This window comes from Lepidochelys olivacea (genome assembly GCF_965140295.1).
Source record: "Lepidochelys olivacea isolate rLepOli2 genome assembly, chromosome: 15".
In the NCBI taxonomy this organism is placed as follows: Eukaryota; Metazoa; Chordata; order Testudines; family Cheloniidae; genus Lepidochelys; species Lepidochelys olivacea.
In genome coordinates this window covers 7,232,653-7,251,196 of record NC_140425.1, presented here as the reverse complement: position 1 = coordinate 7,251,196, position 18,544 = coordinate 7,232,653, and the positions used below count along the sequence as shown (strand labels likewise).

The following is an 18,544-nucleotide window of genomic DNA, read 5'->3' as shown; positions in this document are numbered from 1 at the left end:
TGGTGTGTGTACAGACATGTTCATTGTGTGTGTATGTGTGTGCATGCATATGTATGCACTGGCATGTAGGGTTCTGTGTGCATATGTATGTGTACACAGGCATGCAGGGCTGTGTGTGTGTGTGTGTGTGTACACAGGCATGCAGGGCTGTGTGTGTGTGTGTGTGTGTGTGTGTACACAGGCATGCAGGGCTGTGTGTGTGTGTACACAGGCATGCAGGGCTGTGTGTGTGTGTGTGTACACAGGCATGCAGGGCTGTGTGTGTGTGTGTGTGTACAGGCATGCAGGGCTGTGTGTGTGTGTGTGTGTGTGTGTGTGTGTGTACACAGGCATGCAGGGCTGTGTGTGTGTGTGTGTGTACACAGGCATGCAGGGCTCTGTGTGTGTGTGTGTGTGTGTGTACAGGCATGCAGGGCTGTGTGTGTGTGTGTGTACAGGCATGCAGGGCTGTGTGTGTGTGTGTGTGTGTGTGTGTGTACACAGGCATGCAGGGCTGTGTGTGTGTGTGTGTGTACACAGGCATGCAGGGCTCTGTGTGTGTGTGTGTGTGTGTGTACACAGGCATGCAGGGCTGTGTGTGTGTGTGTGTGTGTACAGGCATGCAGGGCTGTGTGTGTGTGTGTGTGTACACAGGCATGCAGGGCTCTGTGTGTGTGTGTGTACAGGCATGCAGGGCTGTGTGTATGTGTGTGTACACAGGCATGCAGGGCTGTGTGTGTGTGTGTACACAGGCATGCAGGGCTGTGTGTGTGTGTGTGTGTACAGGCATGCAGGGCTGTGTGTGTGTGTGTGTACAGGCATGCAGGGCTCTGTGTGTGTGTGTGTACACAGGCATGCAGGGCTCTGTGTGTGTGTGTGTGTGTACACAGGCATGCAGGGCTGTGTGTGTGTGTGTGTGTGTGTGTACACAGGCATGCAGGGCTGTGTGTGTGTGGGTGTGTGTGTGTGTACACAGGCATGCAGGGCTGTGTGTGTGTGTGTGTGTGTGTACACAGGCATGCAGGGCTCTGTGTGTGTGTGTGTGTACACAGGCATGCAGGGCTCTGTGTGTGTGTGTGTGTGTGTGTGTACACAGGCATGCAGGGCTGTGTGTGTGTGTGTGTACAGGCATGCAGGGCTGTGTGTGTGTGTGTGTGTGTGTACAGGCATGCAGGGCTGTGTGTGTGTGTGTGTGTGTGTGTGTACACAGGCATGCAGGGCTGTGTGTGTGTGTGTGTGTACACAGGCATGCAGGGCTCTGTGTGTGTGTGTGTGTGTGTGTACACAAGCATGCAGGGCTGTGTGTGTGTGTGTGTGTACAGGCATGCAGGGCTGTGTGTGTGTGTGTGTGTGTGTGTGTGTACAGGCATGCAGGGCTGTGTGTGTGTGTGTGTGTACACAGGCATGCAGGGCTCTGTGTGTGTGTGTGTGTGTGTACAGGCATGCAGGGCTGTGTGTGTGTGTGTGTACACAGGCATGCAGGGCTGTGTGTGTGTGTGTGTGTGTGTGTACACAGGCATGCAGGGCTGTATGTGTGTGTACACAGGCATGCAGGGCTGTGTGTGTGTGTGTGTGTACAGGCATGCAGGGCTGTGTGTGTGTGTGTGTGTACACAGGCATGCAGGGCTCTGTGTGTGTGTGTGTACACAGGCATGCAGGGCTCTGTGTGTGTGTGTGTGTGTACACAGGCATGCAGGGCTGTGTGTGTGTGTGTGTGTGTGTGTACACAGGCATGCAGGGCTGTGTGTGTGTGGGTGTGTGTGTGTGTACACAGGCATGCAGGGCTGTGTGTGTGTGTGTGTGTGTGTACAGGCATGCAGGGCTGTGTGTGTGTGTGTGTGTACACAGGCATGCAGGGCTCTGTGTGTGTGTGTGTGTACACAGGCATGCAGGGCTCTGTGTGTGTGTGTGTGTGTGTGTGTACACAGGCATGCAGGGCTGTGTGTGTGTGTGTGTACACAGGCATGCAGGGCTGTGTGTGTGTGTGTGTGTACAGGCATGCAGGGCTGTGTGTGTGTGTGTGTACACAGGCATGCAGGGCTCTGTGTGTGTGTGTGTGTGTACACAGGCATGCAGGGCTCTGTGTGTGTGTGTGTGTGTGTGTACACAGGCATGCAGGGCTGTGTGTGTGTGTGTACACAGGCATGCAGGGCTGTGTGTGTGTGTGTGTGTGTGTGTGTACACAGGCATGCAGGGCTGTGTGTGTGTGTGTGTACACACAGGCATGCAGGGCTGTGTGTGTGTGTGTGTACACAGGCATGCAGGGCTCTCTGTGTGTGTGTGTGTGTGTGTACACACAGGCATGCAGGGCTGTGTGTGTGTGTGTGTGAGTGGGTGGGTGTACATGGGCATAGAATCATAGAATCATAGAATCTCAGGGTTGGAAGGGACCTCAGGAGGTCATCTAGTCCAACCCCCTGCTCAAAGCAGGACCAATCCCCAACTAAAGCATCCCAGCCAGGGCTTTGTCAAGCCTGACCTTAAAAACCAGGGCTGTGTGTGTGTACACGGGCACGCAGGGCTATGCGTGTGTATTTGTACACCAGAATGTTGGTATAGCCACAATGCCTGGAAGCCTTTGTCCTGCCCACCCTGTGTGGTTTGTCCTTCAAGTTGCTTTGAAAACCCTCCTCTGTTGTGTTACCTCCAATCCAAAACACTGGGCAATGTCTTGGCAGCGTTTTGGCAGCTGGTGAGATGTGGTGGCTGCTTATGTGACTGCTCATCCCCATCTCATTGTGCTCGTCACCTCTCTTGGTTGTATTGCCCTGGGGTGTCTGACCTTATCTTAGACTGGAAGCTCTCTGGGGCATGGACTATCCCTTTGAGAACTGGCTTGGCAGCAGCACCGCTGAGAAAAATTTGGGAGTTGTGGTGAATCGTGACCTCAACATGAGTCAACAGTGTGATGCTGTTGCAAAAAAAGCAAATGAGTTGGTTGAGTTCAGGATCCTGACGCAGGGAAGAAAGGTAAGCAGCAGGATACGGACCCTGGACTTCAGGAAAGCAGACTTCGACTCCCTCAGGGAACGGATGGCCAGGATCCCCTGGGGGACTAACTTGAAGGGGAAAGGAGTCCAGGAGAGCTGGCTGTATTTCAAGGAATCCCTGTTGAGGTTACAGGGACAAACCATCCCGATGAGTCGAAAGAATAGTAAATATGGCAGGAGACCAGCTTGGCTTAATGGTGAAATCCTAGCGGATCTTAAACATAAAAAAGAAGCTTACAAGAAGTGGAAGGTTGGACATATGACCAGAGAAGAGTATAAAAATATTGCTCGGGCATGTAGGAATGATATCAGGAGGGCCAAATCGCACCTGGAGCTGCAGCTAGCAAGAGATGTCAAGAATAACAAGAAGGGTTTCTTCAGGTATGTTGGCAACAAGAAGAAAGCCAAGGAAAGTGTGGGCCCCTTACTGAATGAGGGAGGCAACCTAGTGACAGAGGATGTGGAAAAAGCTAATGTACTCAATGCTTTTTTTGCCTCTGTCTTCACTAACAAGGTCAGCTCCCAGACTGCTGCGCTGGGCATCACAAAATGGGGAAGAGATAGCCAGCCCTCTGTGGAGATAGAGGTGGTTAGGGACTATTTAGAAAAGCTGGACGTGCACAAGTCCATGGGGCCGGACGAGTTGCATCCGAGAGTGCTGAAGGAATTGGCGGCTGTGATTGCAGAGCCATTGGCCATTATCTTTGAAAACTCGTGGCGAACCGGGGAAGTCCCGGATGACTGGAAAAAGGCTAATGTAGTGCCAATCTTTAAAAAAGGGAAGAAGGAGGATCCTGGGAACTACAGGCCAGTCAGCCTCACCTCAGACCCTGGAAAAATCATGGAGCAGGTCCTCAAAGAATCAATCCTGATGCACTTGCATGAGAGGAAAGTGATCAGGAACAGCCAGCATGGATTCACCAAGGGATGGTCATGCCTGACTAATCTAATCACCTTTTATGATGAGATTACTGGTTCTGTGGATGAAGGGAAAGCAGTGGATGTATTGTTTCTTGACTTTAGCAAAGCTTTTGACACGGTATCCCACAGTATTCTTGTCAGCAAGTTAAGGAAGTATGGGCTGGATGAATGCACTATAAGGTGGGTAGAAAGCTGGCTAGATTGTCGGGCTCAACGGGTAGTGATCAATGGCTCCATGTCTAGTTGGCAGCCGGTATCAAGTGGAGTGCCCCAAGGGTCGGTCCTGGGGCCGGTTTTGTTCAATATCTTCATAAATGATCTGGAGGATGGTGTGGATTGCACTCTCAGCAAATTTGCGGATGATACTAAACTGGGAGGAGTGGTAGATACGCTGGAGGGGAGGGATAGGATACAGAAGGACCTAGACCAATTGGAAGATTGGGCCAAAAGAAATCTGATGAGGTTCAATAAGGATAAGTGCAGGGTCCTGCACTTAGGATGGAAGAACCCAATGCACCGCTACAGACTAGGGACCGAATGGCTAGGCAGCAGTTCTGCAGAAAAGGACCTAGGGGTGACAGTGGACGAGAAGCTGGATATGAGTCAGCAGTGTGCCCTTGTTGCCAAGAAGGCCAATGGCATTTTGGGATGTATAAGTAGGGCCATAGCGAGCAGATCGAGGGACGTGATCATTCCCCTCTATTTGACATTGGTGAGGCCTCATCTGGAGTACTGTGTCCAGTTTTGGGCCCCACACTACAAGAAGGATGTGGATAAATTGGAGAGAGTCCAGCGAAGGGCAACAAAAATGATTAGGGGTCTAGAACACATGACTTATGAGGAGAGGCTGAGGGAGCTGGGATTGTTTAGCCTGCAGAAGAGAAGAATGAGGGGGGATTTGATAGCTGCTTTCAACTACCTGAAAGGGGGTTCCAAAGAGGATGGCTCTAGACTGTTCTCAATGGTAGCAGATGACAGAACGAGGAGTAATGGTCTCAAGTTGCAGTGGGGGAGGTTTAGATTGGATATTAGGAAAAACTTTTTCACTAAGAGGGTGGTGAAACACTGGAATGCGTTACCTAGGGAGGTGGTAGAATCTCCTTCCTTAGAGGTTTTTAAGGTCAGGCTTGACAAAGCCCTGGCTGGGATGATTTAACTGGGAATTGGTCCTGCTTCGAGCAGGGGGTTGGACTAGATGACCTTCAGGGGTCCCTTCCAACCCTGAGATTCTATGATTCTATGAAATGCAATTTTGGGTTGCATTAACAGAGGCACAGCATGCAAGTCACGGGAGGTGATAGTACCACTCTACTCAGCGCATCTTGACAGGGGGTGATGACCTTTGCAGTCGCTTCTAACCCTAGGGTTTTATGATTCTATGATTGATTAGAATGATGACAATGATTATTTTGATTATTATTAAAGTGTAACATGAAGGGGCCAGGGCCCCACTCTGCTAAGCACTGCACAAACAGGACAAAGGGATAGCCCATGAGAATGCAGCGGGTGCGCTGCGCTCTGGGAGCACATGGCTGGACATCTCTGATACGTGAAAGGCTACCTTGTACTGTGATGGAAACACACAGCAGCATTAGCTTGAAGGGAACGGGCTCTGTATTTCCATCTCTTTGTCACTGCAACTGGGCACAAAGAGTTTGCTCCCCTTAAGTCAGAAATCCTGGGAGGAGGGGGCCATCGTGGGAGAAGGCAGGCACATTCCTCCCCTTCAGAGGGCCAGGCCCATGCACCACTCCGGTCATGCTGTCAGGGCTGCAGAGGGATTGAGTGGTGCAAAGAGCATGTGCTGGCTCTGCAGAGTGGGGAATGCTCCTGTAGTGAGGGTGCCGGTGCTGTCCTTCACGCTCAGCTGGTTGGAATCCCAATTGCTAATGATCTGCCAAGAATCACTAAGCAGATCCCTTCCCCAAACCCTGCTTGGTGTGTAGCTCACCTGCGAGCAGTTTGTCATGAGTGTTCGATACCAGCAGCATGGGTCCTTCTGCCCATCTCCAGCTTGCTCTGTCTGGTCCTATAGACCATACGTTGTGTTCCCAGATGGGTGTAATTCTTAGAAACAGGATGTGATGTTGCACTCCATAATGCTTTATGGAAATATGCTTATGAATGTAAATATGACATAACTGGAATATGTTTTCATAGAGTCATAGAATATCAGGGTTGGAAAGGACCTCAGGAGGTCATCTAGTCCAACCCACTGCTCAAAGCAGGACCAATCCCCAATTTTTGCCCCAGATCCCTAAATGGCCCCCTCAAGGATTGAACTCACAACCCTGGGTTTAGCAGGCCAATGCTCAAACCACTGAACTATCCCTCCCCCCATATGCTATGTAACATATCTCTGCAAAGTTTATGATCTACTGATTATATTCATCCTATTTGTGTGCATGTATCATTTTTGGTATTCTAAGTTATGAATATTGGCTGTGTACTTGTTTGATTTTAAGTAGCCTTAGTAAGGCATTTGAGCAGCTTCTTTAGAAAGGAATTTTCAAGTTGAGCGCCCAATCAAGAAACACTTAACGGACAATGGATCTTGGAAGGCTCCAATCCACATAAGAAATCTACTTGAGGATGTTCAAGGTAGCATGTGAACAATGGCTACTACCTGTAAGTTCTGAGTGATGCATGGACATATGACTTGCCCATGTGACTCCAAAACTCCATCTTGTAGCTGGGATTCTACACAGGGGGAGGGAGGAAGGGAGGGGTGTCCACACACAAGAGAAAGTCTATTTAAACCCCTGTACACGGGCGTGCAGGGCTGTGTTTGTGTGTGTACAGGGGTTTAAATAGACTTTCTCCATTTTGTCTTCAGCTGGCTCAAGAGATAGCCTCTCCACCCCCAAAGGATAACTGAAAGAAACTGGAACAAAGGACAGTAACCACTGGGGTGTGAGTGATTGCTGGACCCAGACTAGAAGGAGCCTAGTCTGTAAAAGAAGCTTACTGGGACATCTCTGAGGGGGAGGTTTCATCTGTAATCACTTTCTTACTGTATTCTGCATAGGCTTGCATGTTTTATTTTATTTTGCTTGGTAGTTCACTTTGTTCTGTCTGTTATCACTTGGAACCACTTAAATCCTACTTTTTTGTATTTAATAAAATAACTTTTTACTTATTAATTAATCCAGAGTATGTATTAATACTCGGGGAGGGGGGGCAAACAGCTATGCATCTCTCTCTATCAGTGTTATAGAGGGTGAACAATTTATGAGTTTACCCTATATAAGCTTTATACAGGGTAAAACAGATTTATTTGGGGTTTGGACCCCATTGGGAGTTGGGCATCTGAGTGTTGGAGACAGGAACACTTCTTAAGCTGTTTTCAGTTAAGCTTGCAGTTTGTGGGACGTTGTTCAGACCTGGGTCTGTGTTTGTAGCCGGCAAGAGGGTCTGGCACAACCAGGCAGGGTTCTGGAGTCCCAGAATGGCAGGGAAAGCAGGGGCAGAAGTAGTCTTGGCACATCAGTTGGCAGCCACAAGGGGGTTTCTGCGATCCAACCCATCACACAGGCTTTGGGGATTCTTGCGTTGATGAGTTTCCAATTTCCTCTTCCTCATTATCGTGCACCATTCCCTGGTAAGGTACTGCCTGCCAGTACGCTTGTTCCTTAGAACATTACTGACAGGTGAACTCCATCCCTCTGCGGGGGCAGGTACAAGATTTTGGCATTGCTTCTGTCCACTTCAGCCCTTTTCTGAGGACCTGAGCAAGAGGTAAGCCTTGCCCTGGCTCCTCTGCATGGGGGTGAAGCCCAGCTTGAAAATAAATGCCACAGGGGCCCAAACAAACTCACCAACAAATCCCAATAGACATTTAGGATGATGGTTTTGCAGGATTCTCCTGCTCTCATGAGGCAAAACAGAGGGAGACTCTTTACCACCATCCCACCTCCCAGACAGGACAATGAGGCCGACTCTTGAGGGATACAGCTCATCAAGTGGAGGTGCTCTCTACAGTTTAGTTCAGCACTCGAAAGTTAGGAACAAATAGTATGTGATCATGTCATTATAGATTGTATCATCATGTAGGTGGATGGAGGGGTGGAGATTGTGAATTAAGGTTGCACAGACATTCTGGCCTTTCCTAACTTAGGGTGCTGGACTTTACAATATTACTAATATTCTTTTAACATAGTTCTTTGTGTGTGATTTCCAAGGTGTTCAAAATAGCAAACGGAAAAAAACAGGAATTCCATCTGCATGTGGTTCCCATAACACCCCCACATGGTTCATCAGCAGGGTTGGATCTGGCACTTGAGCTAATGGAGTAACTGATGAGTTACTGGTAACAGTAGTAGGTTGTCATCCTCTGTGTGAGCCAATGAGTTACTAGAGGGACCATGAGGACAACCCTAAGGTGCCTGTCTTCAGGGCTGTCCCAGGCGGACCAGGATGTTGAAATGCCAGGTCTCACATCTAAAAAACAGAAGTGACTCCTATGCAGGGATGAAAGTAGGCTGGTATGGACCGGTACGGCATACCGGTAAGAAGCCGGTACCGGCCCATACACAGCTGACGTTAAAACACTGCTGTGGCAACTACCAGAAGGGCCGCTGATGGGGGGTTGGGCAAAAGGGGCAGCTGCCCCGGGGCTGGTGATTTAAAAGGGCCTGGGGCTCCCGGCCACTATCGCCACTATTGCAGCAATGGCAGGATCCCCAGGCCCTTTTAAATTGCCTCCGGAGCCCCAGGCAGCATAAGCCAGGCAGCACGGAAGGGTTGACTGGGGGAAGCTGAGCCCCCAGCTCTGCCCCCGGCCCCGCCCCTTCTGCCTGAGGCCCCACCCCTTACAGGGGCCCGGAGCTAGGCCCCCGTACCAGTAAGAATTTAATATTACTTTCACCCCTGCTCCTATGAAATTGCTGGCATGCCCTGACTGCAGCTCTGCCTGATTCCTGTGGGACACACCAGCGATGCTACATGAGTGGGTGATATTTCCTTAGCACTGCAGAACAGAGAAGGAATGAAAGGAAAGCAAACCTGTTCATCTCTTTAAAGGATGAACTTGAGTTTTAGACTCTTATCTTGTCTCTCTTGATGTCATGTTAAGACTTCTCTGCTGCGAGACATCGATGAGGCTTTTGAGTCTTTCTACCACAGTTTAAAGAGCGAAGAACACATGTTTGAGTTGCTAATTAAAGCCTGAACCAAGATCTTTTGTAGAAATCCTGATCATTCTCATGTCACAAGCAATAGAAACCAAAGCAGCCTCCCCCTCTGAATGCTGAGCTCTCACTGTAGAGCAGCCCTTGGCTTCTTTGCAGATCTCTGGAGAGATGTTTGTTCTGCTGCAATTATAAAGTTACTTGGGGAAATCTTTCCCCACAACTACAGTGAAATGGAATTAGAAAGGCACCACCCCTGGGAATGCAATAAACTGGGAGCAAACACAGGCAGCTGGCTCCTGGATAGGAATGAGTGAGATGGCTCTGGGTTTTGCTGACCCGAGGCAGCTTTTCTGCCCCATGTGCCTCCCTGCTAAGTGGGTTTGGATTTTTGCCGCCAGTCATTAGGTCTCAGCTGGGGGCTGAGGAATCTCAGCTACATTTAGAATACAAAAGCAAGTGAGCTCACTGGGTCAGCATTTACTCTGTGATGCCCAGGCTGTGCCCCAGGCATCAGTTCCATGACATGGGTGTCCTTGGGGGCAGTCTCGCCACTGGCTTGTTAAAAGAGCAAGCGCCTCCTGGGAGGACCCAGAGCTCACAGCTCTGCAGAGAACTTCTACTTATTACCATTAGTTTGTAGCTCTCAAGAGCTGGGACTGTCTACTGCTCCATATCCAGTGCCCAGCAGAACAGCACCCTGATCTCAGCTGGCCCCTCGGCATGGCTGTAACAAACACAGCTCTGCAGCAGAAGCTGTGAAATTTCCTGAAATGTAAAAACCACATGTTCAAATTTAGATCTGAAACCTCTGCCGGACACGTGTCGCTAGTCCATTGGTCTGGACCGGAGCTCCAGGGAGCTGGGCTCACTTCTGACCTCTGCCAGAGACTTCCTGTGTGAACTTGTGTGCAGTGTAGTTGTAGCCGCTGTGTGGCATGAAAGCTTGTCTCTTGGACCAAATGCAGCTGGTCCAAAAAAAATAGTATCTCACCTACCTTGTCTGTGTGAACTTGCGTAGGTCACGGCTGCTCCGTGCCTCAGTTTCCCCATCTGTACAATGGAGATGGCATCTTTCATCTTTTCAAAACTGGCAGAGAACTGAAAACTCAAGTTATTCACCCAGCTCTTGCCCTCAGCAGCAGTCAGCCACCAGAGTCCTTTTACTGGGCCTAGAAAGTGGTTGTAACCCCAGGACGTTTTGCAGAGGGAGGAAAAATGCGAGACATGGCAGACAAGGTTGGGAAATACGTGAGCCATGTCTGTGAGGTTCAGAACAAAGGCAGACACCCCAAGGAGACCAGGCACCAGTCTGACTCATCTGGGCAACTCCCGCAGAGTTGCAAATAATGCACGTGTGTGGAGGGCAGCATGAGGCCTCGGCCTCTCAGCCCTATGTGGGCTTGTTCTGGGTAGAGTCGCCAACTTTCTATTTGCAGAAAATCGAACACCCTTGCCCCGCCCCTGCCCTGCCCCCTCTCTGAGGCCCTGTTCCTGCTCCCTCTATTCCCCGCTCCCTCCGTCGCTCACTCTCCTCCACCCTTGCTCACTCGCTCATTTTCACCAGGCTGGGGCACGGAGTTGGTGTGTGAGAGGGTGTGAGGGCTTTAAGATGGGGGTGCAGGGTCTGGGGTGGGGCAGGGATGAGGGGTTTGGGGTGCAGGAGGGTGCTTCAGGCTGGGGCTGAGGGGTTCAGAGTGTGGGAGGGGGCTCCAGGCTGGGGCAGGTGGTTGGGGTGTGAGGGGTGTGAGGGCTCTGGGGCAGGGCCGTGGATGAGGGGTTTGGGGTGCAGGAGGGGGCCAAGGGCTGGGTGTTGGGGTGTGGGAGGGGGTGTGGGCTCCAGGAGTGAGTTTGGGTGTGGGAGGGAGTTCAGGGCAGGGGGTTGGGGTGCAGGAGGGGGTTTGGGGTGTGCGCTCCAGGCGGTGCTTACCTCAGGCAGCTCCCAGGAAGCTGCTAGCATTTCCTTCTGTCTCCTAGGTGGAGGCATGGCCAGCCGCATGGTTCCTGGCCAATGGGAGCTGCAGAGGCAGCGCTGGCGGGGGGCAGGGAAGCAGTGCAGAGCCCCCATGGGCGTCTCTATGGCTAGGAGCCAGAGGGAGATGATGGCAGCTTTCTGAGAGCTGTGTGAGTCAGGCAGGTATCCTGCCTGCCCCTCTGTGGGTGACCAACTGGACTTTTAATAGCCCAGTCAGCAGTGCTAACTGGAGCCGCCAGGGGGGCAGGGATTGGGGAGTGGGAGGGAGTATGGGCTCTGGGGGTGTTGGCTTTTCAACCAGGCATTCCAGTCGAAAACCAGACGCCTGGCAACCCTAGTTCCAGGCCTCTGCACAGGGCTCACACTCGGCTGCTGCCCTTCTCAAAGCAGGGCTCCCTGTCCCAGGAGGAGAGAACTCAGGGGCCTTTTCCAAGACTCTCAAGAGCTCAGCACCCACAATGGGCTGAAGAGGGACTTGGGCCTACTGCTTGGGGAGGGGAGAAATGGAACTGAACTTACCCTGCTTGGACCTGCCCCAGCTTGGAAGAAGGGCAGGGCCCCCTACAAAGTCAGCAGCTGCCAAGAGCCCCACATAGCAGCTTTTTACAGAACATTTTGAAACAAAATGAAAGTGTTGGTTTTATTGCTTTTCAAAACCAGAAAACGTCTTGAAGGTTCTTGATTGTCTTTTTTCTTCTCATTCTCCCAGTCTCATTTTGGGTCCGTGTTGCACCAGCATGCCTGATGTCAGGGAGAGGAGAGGTTTTTCACTTCTCCCAAATATATTTTCTGCTTTTCATTTTTCCTATTGCCATTCCAGCGCTTTTCCAAAATTGCAGATTTTGGAAAGTTACAGAGTGGGAAGGAAGGAAGGAACCCCAGAATCATGGATTCAGTCACAAAAAGGAACAAGTATAGGGAAAAACAAAACTGCAAAATTAAAAAAAAAAAATTGAAATTTTACAAAATGAAACAAAACAAAAATTTGAATCCAAAATGAAGCTAAGCAGGTATTCTACTTTTGTTTCATTTCATAATTTCTGAATGAAAAATTTTAAAAAATAATTCAAATGACATTTTTCGATGAAACCTCGTTTTTTGAGGGGAATAGTTTTCATTGAAAAAATGCTGAATGTCTCTTGTCCCCGGCATTAAATGGAATGGTCTCTGACAGATCCGGCTGGGCAACAAGAGGGGTCTGGGCTGCACAGAGCTCACTGACGTATCCGGACAAGGCAGGGTATGAAGGCTCAAACACCCACTGTCACCAGTTAATCCCATGGTCCAGATGTCATTGGCCTTGGTCAGGATCCAGCTCCTGCTGCTCTCGATGGGGGCACTTTTGCTGCACTCGATAGCTCAGATTGTAATGCTCAGCACTGACTGTTAGGGCAGATTAGCATGTTGGGTGCATGTTGGATCACGATGGGAGCTGCTGGCTGCTGGGCACTTCTGACGGTCCAGCCCCAAGATAAATTAAAGGTGACCTGCAAAGCTGTCTCAAAATATTGGGTTGCTGCCATTTTTCTTCTTCATAATGCATGAGGAAGACCTGAGGAGGGGGTGGTTCTGCTTGTTTGATTATCTTGGAAGTATCAGGAAGGTCCACCCTGCTCACCCCAGTTTTTGTTACAGGACTCATGATGGGTTGTAGCGGAAGTGACTTTCCCCTCTTCGCCAAAGAGGCAGGGCATAGTTAATCTTAAACAAAAACTGCTCTTCTCCCAAGTGTCATTGGTCATTGCAATTGTAGGATGTTAACAGGATACATAAAAATGCACTTTGAACAGTCCCTAATGGAAGGCCTGGCCGGGTGTGATTTGCGTCTTACAGTCTTTGCTGGGTTGTGAATTCTGAGGCACCCTAAACTCAGGCATCCCCTCAGAGGGGACGGTTTGCAATTCCATCACCACAAAACACCTGATCAACAGTTCCTGGGGGGAGGTGAAGTCAAACTTCTGCACAGCTTGTTTGCTCTCTGGCTCGATCCCCCAACTCAGCTATTAATGCTAATAGATTAGGGAGAGCTTGAGCTGGATCAGAGAAATATATTAGCACATCATCTGCATATAGCATTAGCGTAAAGTTCTTTGATCCCACGTAATGCCAGGGATATTTTTGTTTTGGCACATACCTGACGCCAGCAGTTCAGATGCTGTGCAGGGAGCAATGGCATCCAGCTAATGCTGTGCCGGTGGGGAGGCCATTGGGGCGTGAGGCCACGTGTTGTTACTCCAGAGGAAGTATCTGAAATAAATCCATTTGCAAAGCCATGGAGCAAGCAACTGCTCGTGTAGCTGGGGCCATGCCAGTGTGACTCTGCCAAAAGCACTGTCGGCATCAAAGGAGGATTGTCAGCAAGGAGAAATATTCATCAGGATGCACACTGACGAGTGTCTAGCACAAGGGCAGGGAGGGAAAAGTGAGGACAGCCGAAGGGCTGCTGTGCCCTCTACAGATCTCTATCACAATGCACATTGATAAGGGAGTGTCTGGCCAGTGCTGTGATGATGCAGCACTCAACATGGTCCAGATTGGCCAAAGTGCTCAGCACCCAGAGGGATACTTGTGGCCAGACTTTCGCAGGGTCTCAGTGTCTCAAAAGCTCGGTTCTTCTGGAAATCTGAACAAAGGGGTGTTATTAGTATCTGCCTTCGCCTGCCTTCACTTCCATCCCCCAGGGCTTATTCCCTCATCTCTCTTCATTATCGAATAGGCTACAGTGGAAACATCATCTTATTGGTGAAGAACTGGTCTGGGATCCAGGACTCCAGGGTTCTATTCCTGCCTCTGCCATCACTCACCATGTGACCCTGGACAAATCTCTGCCCTTTTCTGTGCCCCAACTTCCCCATCTGTAGCGAGGGGTAAGGACCCCAACTGACCTTCCTCCATGGGAAGGCATCATTTCCTGCACTAATCATGTGCTGTCAGAGCCTTGCAGCACAGCCAGGCACAGCCTCACAAACTGTGCTCTATGGGAGCGCTACAGGCCAGGGGTCGGCAGTCAGTAGCAGGGCCTGATGGGATTAGTGTAGCTGGAGGATGACATCTCCTTCCACTGGAGGAAATGAAATCCTATTTCAAATGTCCCCCTGCCTGAGCAGCATGGACTCCCCTTGCCCATACGCCTGCCCGAGCCCCGAGCTCTCTCGGCCTGAATCCTGAATTCCCCCTGGCCCAACCCTCCTCCCCACCGTGGCTGTCTGTACAGGGTTGTTCTGAGATATGCTGTTAAAGGAGAAAGACCTTTGTGTATTTTTGCACTTCCGTGTGATTTCCAGACTACTAGATATAGCACCTAATTGAATGGGGTGCTGTGATATCAGAGTTTACTTAGCCAATCTGGATTCTGTACAAAGATAATTTAGTTTGTTGAACACAGAAATGGTACTGGTCAGAATAACATGATTGTTCAGACGTGTTCCTGCCCTTTAACTGACTGCTGTTCCATTTTGATGAGTTCACAGGCCACAGGTACCACAGGGTCATGTTTCAGAATGGAGAGAGGTAAATAATGGAGTCCTGCAGGGCTATGTACTGGGACCAATGATGTTCAACAGATTCAGAAATGCTTTTGAAAAAGGGGTAAACAGTGAGGTAGCAAAATTTGCAGATGATACAAAACTACTCAAGATAGCTAAGTCCAAAGCAGACTGTGAAAAGTTATAAAGGGATCTCTCAAAACTGGGTGAGTAGGCAACAAAATGGCAGATGAACTTCAATGTTCATTAATGGCACATTGGAAAACATAATTCCAACGATACGTATAAAATGATGGGGTCTAAATTAGCTGTTACCACTCAAGAAAGAGATCTTGGAGTCATTGTGGATAGTTCTCTGAAAACATCTGTTCAATGTACAGTTGCTGTCAAAAAAGCCAAGAGAATGTTAGGAACCATTAGGAAGGGGGTAGATAATAAGACAGAAGGCACCATAATGCCACTATATAAAGCCATGATATGCCCACATCGGGAATACTGCATGCAGTTCTGGTCACCCCATCTCAAAAAAGATATATTGGAATTGGAAAAGGTACAGAGAAGGGCAACAAAAGTGATTAGGGTTATGGAACAGCTTCCACATGACGAGAGATTAAAAACACTGAACTATTCACCTTGTAAAAGAAACGACTAAGGGGGGAATGATAGAGGTATATAAATCATGACTGGTGTGGAGAAAGTGAATAAGGAAGTGTTTTTTACCCCTTTACATCATACAAGAACCAGGGGTCACCCAATGAAATTAATAGGCAACAGGTTTAAAACAAACATAAGGAAGTACTTCTTCATACAATGCACAGTCAATGTGTGGAACTCATTGCCAGGTGATGTTGGGAAGGCCAAAACTATAACTGGGTTAAAAAAAGAATTAGATAAGTTCCTGGAGGATAGGTCCATCAATGGCTATTAGCCAAAATGGTCAAGGTTACAACCCCATGCTATGGGTGTCCCTAGTCCTCTGACTGCCAGATGCTGGGACTGGATGACAGAGGAGGGATCACTTGAAATTGCCCTGTTCTGTTCATTCCCTCTGGGCACCTGGCATTGGCCACTTGTCAAGGTTCCTCCCCCACTCTGAACTCTAGGGTACAGATGTGGGGACCTGCATGAAAAACCTCCTAAGCTTATCTTTACCAGCTTAGGTCAAAACTTCCCCAAGGTAACAAATATTACCCCCGTTATCCTTGGAATGGCCGCTACCACCACCAAACTAATACTGGTTACTGGGGAAGAGCTGTTTGGACGCGTCCTTCCCCCCAAAATACTTCCCAAAACCTTGCACCCCACTTCCTGGACAAGGTTTGGTAAAAAGCCTCACCAATTTGCCTAGGTGACTACAGACCCAGACCCTTGGATCTTAAGAACAATGAACAATCCTCCCAACACTTGCACTCCCCCTTTCCTGGGAAATGTTGGATAAAAAGCCTCACCAATTTGCATAGGTGACCACAGACCCAAACCCTTGGATCTGAGAACAATGAAAAAGCATTCAGTGTTTTACAAGAAGACTTTTAATAAAAAATAGAAGTAAATAGAAATAAAGAAATCCCCCCTGTAAAATCAGGATGGTAGATATCTTACAGGGTAATTAGATTCAAAAACATAGAGAACCCCTCTAGGCAAAACCTTAAGTTACAAAAAAGATACACAGACAGAAATAGTTATTCTATTCAGCACAATTCTTTTCTCAGCCATTTAAAGAAATCATAATCTAACACATACCTAGCTAGATTACTTACTAAAAGTTCTAAGACTCCATTCCTGTTCTGTCCCCGGCCAAGACGACTACAGACAGACCCACAAACCCTTTGTTTCTCTCCCTCCTCCCAGCTTTTGAAAGTATCTTGTCTCCTCATTGGTCATTTTGGTCAGGTGCCAGCGAGGTTACCTTTAGCTTCTTAACCCTTTACAGGTGAGAGGAGCTTTCCCCTGGCCAGGAGGGATTTCAAAGGGGTTTACCCTTCCCTTTATATTTATGACACGCCCCCCAAATCTCAGCTAGGGTGAAACACTGGCTGGGATTTCTTCCTGGAGCTCTAGGAAAAACAGAGTTAATAAGACACATGCATCTCTAAATATACTACCAAGTACATAAAGACTAACAATATTTTCCACATCTCAAGGACGATTTTAACCAGTTGATTCTGGGAAACTTTCACGGGAGAGTGCATCAGCCACTTTGTTAGAAGCTCCTGAGATGTGTTGGATGTCGAAATCAAAATCTTGGAGAGCTAAACTCCACCGAAGAAGTTTTTTGTTAGTTTCTTTGACGGTGTGAAGCCACTTTAGTGCAGCATGGTCGGTTTGCAGGTGGAAACGCCGTCCCCAAACATATGGGCGTAGCTTTTCCAGAGCGTAGACAATGGCATAACATTCTTTTTCAGTGACTGACCAGTTGCTTTCCCTCTCAGACAGTTTTGTGCTGAGAAACACTACAGGGTGGAATTCTTGATCAGGTCCTTTCTGCATTAAAACTGCTCCCACACCACGCTCGGATGCATCTGTGGTTACTAGGAACGGTTTGTCAAAGTCTGGGGCCCTTAGTACAGGGTCAGACATGAGTGTCGCTTTAAGCTTGTTAAAGGCCTTCTGACACTTTCCGGTCCACTGAACAGCATTTGGCTGTTTCTTTTTGGTTAGGTCTGTCAGTGGGGCAGCGATTTGGCTGTAGTGCGGTACAAATCGTCTGTAATAACCGGCCAAGCCTAAGAAGGATTGAACCTGTTTCTTTGACTTTGGGATAGGCCACTTTTGGATAGCATCCACTTTGGCCTGTAGGGGGCTGATAGTTCCTTGACCCACCTGGTGTCCAAGGTAAGTCACTCTGTTTAGGCCTATTTGACACTTCTTAGCCTTAACAGTTAGTCCTGCCTCCCTTATGCGCTCAAGGACTTTTTGTAGATGTTCCAGGTGGTCTGCCCAGGAATCCGAAAATATGGCCACATCGTCAAGGTAGGCGACTGCATATTCTCCTAATCCCGCTAGGAGACCATCTACAAGTCTTTGGAAAGTGGCGGGTGCATTTCGCAGCCCGAAAGGGAGTACATTAAATTCATACAGCCCGAGATGCGTGATGAAGGCTGACCTTTCCTTGGCAGATTCATCTAGCGGTACCTGCCAGTACCCCTTGGTTAAGTCCAAGGTAGAGATGAACTGGGCCCGTCCCAGTTTCTCTAATAGTTCATCAGTGCGTGGCATTGGATAATTGTCTGGGCGAGTTACAGCATTTAGCTTACGGTAGTCCACGCAAAAACGTATTTCCCCATCTGGTTTGGGAACTAGAACCACTGGAGATGCCCATGCACTTTCAGAGGGGCGGATTACACCCATCTGTAACATATCCTGGATCTCCCGTTCTATAGCAGTTTTAGCTTGAGGAGACACCCGGTAAGGTTGGACCCTAATTGGGTGAGCATTACCTGTGTCAATGGAGTGGTATGCCCGTTCAGTCAGTCCTGGGGTGGCTGAGAACGTTGGCGCGTAGCTAGTGCACAGCTCCTGGATCTGCTGTCGCTGCATACGCCCAAGGGTCATGGAGAGGTTCACCTCTTCCACACCACCAGCACATTTCCCTTCGTAGTAGACACCTTCAGGCCACTCAGCGTCGTCTCCTCCCTGGGCTGTAAACTGACAAACCTTTAATTCTCTGGAATAAAAGGGCTTTAGAGAATTAATATGATACACCTTAGGCTTTCGGTTGGAGGTGGGGAATGCTATGAGATAATTAACAGCTCCCAGGCGCTCCTGGACCACGAATGGCCCTTCCCACGATGCTTCCATTTTATGGGCCTGGAGCGCCTTTAAGACCATGACCTGGTCTCCTACTTTGAAGGAACGCTCTCTGGCATGTTTATCATACCAGGCTTTTTGCTCTTTTTGAGCATCCTGTAAGTTTTCTCTAGCAAGGGCTAAAGAGGTTCGGAGGGTGTTTTGTAGGTTGGTTACAAAGTCCAGAATGTTAGTTCCTGGAGAAGGTGTAAATCCCTCCCATTGCTGCTTCACCAACTGCAATGGCCCCTTAACCTCACGGCCATATACAAGTTCAAA

At 49.0% G+C, this 18,544-nt stretch overlaps 1 protein-coding gene across 1 annotated transcript in view; it reads right to left on the bottom strand.

The window, feature by feature from the left end:
* Window positions 1-16,432: 16,432 nt before the first annotated feature.
* LOC311531422 (uncharacterized protein) overlaps window positions 16,433-18,544 on the bottom strand; it is a gene marked incomplete at its 5' end in the record, with an annotated part of 126,357 nt that continues 124,245 nt past the window's right edge. Inside the window, one exon of the mRNA XM_084648781.1 lies at window positions 16,433-18,143. Coding sequence (XP_084504907.1) covers window positions 16,628-18,143 — 1,516 coding nt within the window. The 3' untranslated portion in view covers window positions 16,433-16,627. The remainder of the gene's footprint in view (window positions 18,144-18,544) is intronic.